The sequence below is a fragment of the Dasypus novemcinctus genome, chromosome 28, assembly GCF_030445035.2.
Source record: "Dasypus novemcinctus isolate mDasNov1 chromosome 28, mDasNov1.1.hap2, whole genome shotgun sequence".
Taxonomy (NCBI): domain Eukaryota; kingdom Metazoa; phylum Chordata; class Mammalia; order Cingulata; family Dasypodidae; genus Dasypus; species Dasypus novemcinctus.
The window spans coordinates 28,483,472-28,491,123 of record NC_080700.1 but is presented as its reverse complement, the minus strand read 5'-3'; the positions used below and the strand labels follow the sequence as shown (position 1 = coordinate 28,491,123).

Below are 7,652 nucleotides of genomic sequence, written 5' to 3'. Positions count from 1 at the left end.
TATATCATTCATACATGAACACACATAAACAATAAGTGTATAGTAAAGATTGCAAACTTACAAAATAAACATACATAACATCACCCAGGGGTCTCACACATCACCCCTCCACCAACTCTTGGCATTGGTGTGAAACATTTGTTACAAACCATGCAAGTGTGCCATCAAAATATTACTAGCAACCGTAGTCCTTATCTTACATTTGCTGTATTTTTTCCCAACCCATACCATTTTTTAAAAATATATTTTTGTTACAGATATTGTCAACTTGCAAAACAATCATACCGATGTGTAGATTTCCCATACAATTGCACACCCTGGTGGGACATTTGTTACAGCTTATGAGATAATACCATCAGACTATTACCACCAGTCATGGTCCACAGTATACATTTGGCACGCTTTTTCCATACACCTCCATTCTCAACACAGTACAGCTTGGCACTGATGCGAGAACCACCAGTGACTTTCAACGATGTGCTTCGATGGCTCTGCCTGGATCATATGGGGACCGAGGGCAGGCAGTGGCAGGTGCGTTCGCATAGCTTTGCCCTTTGCCCTCAAAGAGTCCAGCGGTGCCTTCCAGGGAGGCTCAGGTCTGACTTTGTCATCTGCACAGTATCTGGGAAGTGCAAGCACCTAGTAGGTCATCAGATGATGAAGGGAAGAAGACAGAATACCATTAAACTGAATTTGTTTTGGGGGGATGCTTTATGAGCCTTGGAAGCGAGCAGCAATGACTCAGAGCACAGGCGCACAAACACACACACTCCCATCTCCAAACCAGTTTTCCTTAAGACACGTACCTCCTGCCATCCAGTTTCTCTGGGGCCGCAACAAAGACGGGATTTCTCTGAGGCCAGGTGAGGTACCCCGCCAACCAAACGCGCCACCGCCAGCCTCACTCTACCCCTTGATGTGTCTCAGTCACAGGGTTTAGTCTGACATTGCTGCTTACTAACCCTACAGCTAAAAGCTAAAAGGCAGAACGTTTAAAACGCCACGAGAACTTGGGCCCCCTCCTCCTTTCATTATTTATTTTACTTTAAATTTTCCAAAATTGCCAAACCCTCTATTCCCCTCTCCCCGCCCCCCAACTCAACAACAAATCTTGCTTCCCCTCTCCTGTCAACCCCTGGTAACCCCGAAACCCTTTTCTGTTTCTGCAAGTCTGCTATTTCTAGATCTTTCACGTGAATGAAACTGGACAGTATTTGTCCTTAGGGGCCTTGCTTACTTCACCGAGCATAAGGTTTGCAAGGTTCGTCCGTGTTGCAGCAGGTCCCAGAACCTCATTCCTTCTCAGGGCAAAATAATATTCCATTGTGTGCTTGGTCCACATTTTGTTGACACGTTCCTACCAGGATGGAAGCTGGCCTGCTGTCACCTTTTGGCTATCGTGAGTAATGCTGCTATGAGCCTTGGCCTACGAGAAACTGTTAGCCACCCTGTCTTCCTTTTCTTTGGGCATCTACCTAGAAACGAATTGCTGGGTCATGTGGCAATTCTATGTTTAACCTTTTCAGGAACATCCAGGCTCTTTTCCACAGCAGTCACACTACTTTATGTTCCCACTACCAAAGCACAAAGGTCCTAAATTCTCTGCATCCTCTCCAACACTTATTTTCCATTTTTAAAATAATAACCAGCCGAGCGGGGACAAAGTGATATCTCATGGTGGTTCGGAATTGCATTTCCTTCATTGCTAGAGATGCAATTTTTGTGTGCTTATTGACCCATTTGGATATCCTTTTTGGAATAATATCTGTTCAATAGAGCAAGTTAAGAAGGGGGAGATGATGCTGGATATACATAGAATATTTAGTAAGGTGAAATGTGAATATGTGGTAATGGTTGGACTTGATGGTAACACATAACAAATGCAACAAATGATTGAAGGACGTGACTGTGGCTGAATCTAGTAGTCTAGGGAGATTAATGTTAGCTGGAGAACAGCTGGAGGATAATTGGGAATGTATAACAATGATTTTGGCAGCAGATGAGCATTGGGGTAATAGCATAAATACAGGCATATTATCCCACTAGAGTGTTAAGAAAGTGGTGATATACATAGGAAAATATAACTAATGTAATTTAGGGACTACGGTTACAGCTAGAAAAAGCAAACTTGGTACTATATTAACGTTAAGGGTAAAAGATTTGGAATTTGTTTTTGCGAGATAAGAATAGTAAGCATTTTCCTCTTCATTTTTTTTCATTAATAAGGAAACCTCGACTACGTCGTTTAACTAATCTGGGTATCTTTCTGAACACTAGAGGAACTGAGTTAGTCGGTTGGAATTAGATGAGATAAAAGTGCCTGGCAATAACTTTTTAGGAGTAAGGTTTCCCTAACTTGTTGAGCTGTATTTTCCCATTATTTTATTTTTCTGAATTGGAAATAAAAGTTATTGTAAAGAAAAAAAAATAAGGAATAAAAAAGTTTCCTTTACCCCGGATGGAATGGAAGTGGGGACGGGAGGTTGGCTGGAAACCGAAAGAGAAACCTCCTGGCACAGCAGGCCCTGGGGCCCCGGGCCGGGTGGCCGTGGGGGCGTGGCCGGGGGACGCGGCCGGGGGCGGGGCGCTGGGCCTAAAGGGCGCTCGGGCCGCGGGCGGGAGGACCTGGGTGCGCGCTGGGACCCCGGCGGGGCGGCGCGTCCGAGCTGCAGGACTTCTGCCCGCCGCGACGAACCCCGGGTAAAGCGGCAGGCCAGGGGGTGGCCCCGGGGGTGGCCCGCGGGGAGCAGGCGCTTCTGCCTCCTGGAAAGAGGGGTCGGCAGCACCCACCGCCGCCTCTGGGGCCGCCCGGCCGGGGCCTCCAGGCGCCCGGGTGCGGGGACCGCGGGCGCCGCGCGTCTTGGGGGTGACCGAGCAGGGGTGCGCGCCCTCTGGGTGCTTGCACCCGGGCGCGCTCGTCCTCCGATGCCCCGCCTGGGAACGGGGCGACCCTGGGGAGAGGGGACGGCTGCCCGTGGCCGGCCTGTCGCTCCCAGAGGCCGCACCCCGGGGCCACCCGGCGCTTTCCTTCCGGGCGTGCGGGGACAGCAGGTTGCGCGGGGCCTGCGCTGCCGCGCGCCCTCCTCCCTCCCCCGGGCCCTCCTTCCCTGGCCTGGCCCTGGCAGGATCTCCTTGTAGACTTTCTTCAGCTACTTGGAGGCCTTTTAAAAGATTCAAAACCTAAGAAACCACAAACTCGGACGGTGAGAAGTTTGGCTTCCCCGGAGCTCCTCAGGTCCCTCCCCACGCTGGAGGCTCTCTGTAAATGCACAGTTTCATCCCGAGATCTCTTTTGGTCTCTCTTTTCTTCCCTATATGGGAAGCTAAAAGAGTTGCACGTGAAATTTTAAGAATGCCTGCCCACCCAAGCCGCTTTACACTATCCAAAAAGCACAGTTTTCTTCTAGGATCTCCTGTGTTGGTCTATTTTGGAAATTAAAGCAAACAGTTCTTGCATATGCAATTTGCAAAATACATACTTACCTGGGAGGGGAGATACTCATGATCTCCCATGAAGGTGGTTTTCCCAGGCCGAGGCTCATGCACTCCGGCTGTGCTGACGCCTGCCACCTCCCAAATGTGGGTCACTCGGCTGCATAATCTGTGGTAATGGGGGACCCTGCTTTCTCACTCTCCCCTAGTGGGGTGGAGAGAATCCATACTTATACTCAAGCCTCTTTACATGATGCAAAACGAATTGAGAAATAAATGCCATGCCTCAGAAAAACAGAAAGTTCTCGGTATTTAAAATTCTGGGAGCTAGTGTACATTTGAAGTTTGAGATTGGAGCGTTTTATACATGTCGGATATTTTCTCTTCCCAGATTTCAATATGAGGCCCACCGTACTTCATCATCTCCTTCTGTGTTCCCTTTGCCTGGCTTTTTATTGTCTGTGCCATGCTGATGAGTTCTTAAAGAGGTGAGTTAATTTTTGAAAGAACTTTTGAAAATTGGTTTAAGGGCCTCTCTCTGCTTGGTTTCAGTATAAAGCCCCGCTGCAGGTCATAGTATTGAAATATGCATGAGCCGACTGAATGGTGAGTGGAAGGAGGCTTGAAGCGTGTTCCGGTTTTTGGATTGTGTAAGAACACCGAGGTCAATACTGTATTGTAGAATGATTTCTACAGAGAGGGGTTTCCAACCTTTTCAGAGAGAGAAGTCAAAGGATGTATCAGGTGCCAGCGTCAGGGGTACAGCCTTAGTGCTGCAGAAATTCGCCCAGATGTTGATGGGAATGTTTACTTTTACCTTCCAGTAGTACATCTGGTGAAATGATTGTTCTTCCCCTTTTGAAGTTTCGTACCCTGTATCTCTTACTCTCCCTCTCTTTCCTCCTTTTCCCATCTTTTCTGTTAGAGTCAGTCAGTCCACTAGTGAATTTGGGATACACACCCAAAGTCCTCGAAGGTTCTGATTTCAGTTTTGTGGAGGATAATACATTTTGAACACCAAATTTTCATCTTTCCCCATTTTATTTGCATGATTAGCTTACTAGGAGGCTTGCATATTTATGTAGTAGGGGTGAAAAAGGTGGGCTTCTAATTGATCACTACTACTGCTGTTTATTGTGTACTTTAAAGGGTAATAGTATATTTCAGTTTTCCCTGAAATACTTTCTGAAAAAGAGCTTTTTCTTTTTTTTTTGCTTTAAGGTTAAGAAATATATTACTTGAGAGGTAGTTTGGTGTACTGGTTGAGTCCAGATTGCTAGATCAAATCGAGCTATGTGAACTTGGAGCTCTCTGCCTCCATCTGCTAGTCTCTAAAATAGGACTAATGGTAGCCTCGACCTCATATAATCAATGTGTGGAGAAATAAAGTAATCGGATGCACTTAGAGCAATGCCTGGCTAATGTTAAGTAATCAATAAATATTAGCTAAGACCATCTCCTGATTCATTCAACAGATATACTTAAACAACCACAGTGAGCAAGATACAGTTTTGGAGAACCCAAAATTGATCGAGACCCCCAAGGGGTTCACAGACCAATGGGCGTTTCCCAAAGTATTAACTGGGTTTGAGAACTTAGTGATTTTTTTTCCCCTCCCTTCTCTGCTTAGAGCACTTCGTCTTTAGCAGCACCCTTTAACATCTTCATTATTTTCCTTCCCTTCTTACTGCTTTCTAGATGGGATGGTTTCTCTTAAACCCATGTTCCTGTTTTGACTAGATTGTAGGTAGAGATTTTGTTACAGATTTTCTGATTCTTTATTATTCCATTGTAAACTGTGTAATGACATTCTAGTTTTCCTGGCTGATTGTTTAGCCTTTCCAGGCCTCAGCCTCTGCAGAGGTAAATCATAGTTTTTGTACCTGGAAAAACAGTCCTTGACAGTTTCCCAGCACTAATATTCTCCTGCTGGCATTCATTTCCTTTTTTCTTTTATACGGAGAGCTGGCATCGTTAGTTCAGACGTATAATTAATTTTTCATAACATCTTAATTGTGACTCCCATACATATTCGTCAGTACTTAATTATTTACACGAGTTAATGTGTAAGCTCTGGGCTCTAATTTACTTTGAATCTTATTCTAAATTTAATTGATCCTGGGTTAAGAGTCAACTTGAGTTAATTCTGCATTGCTGGTGACTTTTCCCATCTAGACAGGGAGTACTTTTTGCAAGCTACACTTCTGCTTCATGGTCTCTGTAGGTTAAGCCTCGTCGGCGTAGTTGGAGGCCTCCTTCCGGAGTCTTCTGAGGAAGAAGTTTCCTTTAGAGGAAACTTCTAGAGTCAGATGAGTTTCGGAATTTTCTGATTTTAGGAAGTCAGTGCCGTGTGTAGACCGTCTTCTCTATAACAACCCTGCTGACGTTTGAAGCACTCAGATATCACTGACCATCCCAAACATCCTCATTCTGTGCAGGAGCAAACGAACATCCTCAGTCAGACAGAGGCATGTTTTGGCGCGGAATGATTTACCACAGATTGCTCAGCTTTCAGGGCCTTTGGGGATACCACAAATGCAGAGGTGGGATTAGCGCTCTGCATTTGCTTGAGTGAACTAAGGAGAAAGGCTTGAACGGACCGAGGAGAAAGGCTTTTTCCGGCTCATTCCCACACTTTGGAGTCTCTCTTCTCCCTTCATGGGGCGTTCTGTCTCTTCACCTCAGGATCCCTGGCTCCCAGTAGCAGCTGCCACTCGTGTGGACTGAATGAGGGATAGAATGAGGGGTGGATGAATTCATTTTCTTCTTTGGGTGTTTTCCATTCTTCTTGGTACTGTTGGAATAGTTCAGGGGTAAAAAAACGCGTTCCTTGTCTTTTCACAGTGGCAGCCATGAGTGGAAAAAACTAATTATGGTTCACCACTGGCCTACGACGGTGTGCAAGGTGAGTGCTTTGCCCAGGCCGGGTGCTTTTGAGCCAGCACAACCCTTCCAAGGGGCCGGTGGTGGTGTGCTGAGGCCCCCACATCCTCCTGGATCTGGGGGGGTGGTTGGAGGGCTGTGGCAGCTCCAGCAGAGCGTTGCCTTCCAGTCAGGAGAACGTTCTCTTAGGAGGGCAGTGGGCTGAGCTGTGCGGGGGGCCTTCTTGAGAGGGCTCTCCCAGGAGGGGCTGAGGCCTGAAGAGCAGTCACTTCCTCCTTTGCTCTGCCTACCCGGGGGCCATCCATTCTCCTCAGGCTGCTCTCCCCGAGTCCCCGTGTTATTTTTAGGGCCTCAGAGCTGAGGCTCTTTACCTCAGTACCTTCGCCCGCCCTCCCAGGACCCTGCCCGGGGCTCTGCGTCCTCATGGGCACGGAGTAGAGCCGACCCTCGTGTTGCCACACCGTTAGAAAGAACGCTGCACCTGTAAGAAAAGAAAAGCTCGCCTGATTGTGGAGGAGAAAAGAATTTTATTAACATCTTGCAAGAACTGGGCGCTTGACCTGGACAAAATTGCTGGTGCCAAACAAGAAACAGTAATATTTATAACCTAAACCTAACTCGCGGGTCCCTCCCCTGTTCCCCACTGATTGGGTACTTCAGGGGTTACAGCCTATCTGAGAGAGCTAACTTTCCCTGTTCCCACTCTGATTCACTGGCTTTCCCTTCCCTATGCTCCCGCCAGCTGGGTGGGCTCGGTGCTGCTTTCACCCCTGGCGCTGTTTTCAAATTTGGCGCCCACTTTCACTCCTGGCCCCGCCCCCAGCACTCACCATTGGCTCTCCCTGCTCTAGCCCCACCCCCAGCATGCACCATTGGCTTTCCCTGCTCTAGCCCCACCCCCAGCATGCACCATTGGCTCTCCCTGCTCTAGCCCCACCCCCGGCACTCACCATTGGCTTTCCCTGCTCTAACCCCTCCCCCAGCACTCACCATTGGCTCTCCCTGCTCTAGCCCCGCCCCCTATGTGCACCATTGGCCCTCCATCATTTCAGGGCCACTTTTCAAAATCTTGGTGCGCAGAAGCTGCTGGAACCCCTACCCTCCCTCCTCCAATGGCAGAGCGGCTCTGGCTTCCCTTTGTGAAAATTAAACTTGACTCTTTCCCGCAACACAGTGACTCGAAAGTATGTCATCACACTGGTGAGCTAGCTCTAATTTTACTGGCAGAGTTTCTAGGATCTTGGCTCAGGGCCCTAAATATTGAAGCCTTTTCTTTTAGTGAGTGTTAGCTGGAAGTAGCTAATAGTTGGTGTGGAGTAACTTGATTATTTCATGTG

At 47.7% G+C, this 7,652-nt stretch overlaps 1 protein-coding gene and 1 non-coding gene across 5 annotated transcripts in view; both read left to right on the top strand.

Moving 5' to 3' along the window:
- The first annotated feature begins 1,261 nt into the window (after nt 1–1,261).
- RNASET2 (ribonuclease T2) overlaps nt 1,262–7,652 on the top strand; it is a 29,683-nt gene continuing 23,292 nt past the window's right edge. For 2 of the 4 annotated variants that reach the window (XR_011647713.1, XM_004476935.5), the window contains exons 1-3: nt 1,262–1,399; nt 3,824–3,920; nt 6,277–6,337. Coding sequence is in view for 2 of the 4 variants with exons in the window: in XM_004476935.5 (XP_004476992.1) it covers nt 1,366–1,399; nt 3,824–3,920; nt 6,277–6,337 (192 nt within the window). In the remaining 2 variants the exon portion in view is untranslated. Of the gene's footprint in view, nt 1,400–2,571; nt 2,701–3,823; nt 3,921–6,276; nt 6,338–7,652 lie in introns of those variants that run through there. The other 2 variants (XR_011647714.1, XM_004476936.5) reach the window with 2 other exon arrangements.
- On the top strand, nt 3,476–3,640 carry LOC111760108 (U1 spliceosomal RNA). Its single transcript, XR_002793899.1, has one exon. It is a non-coding gene; the product is annotated as a U1 spliceosomal RNA (small nuclear RNA).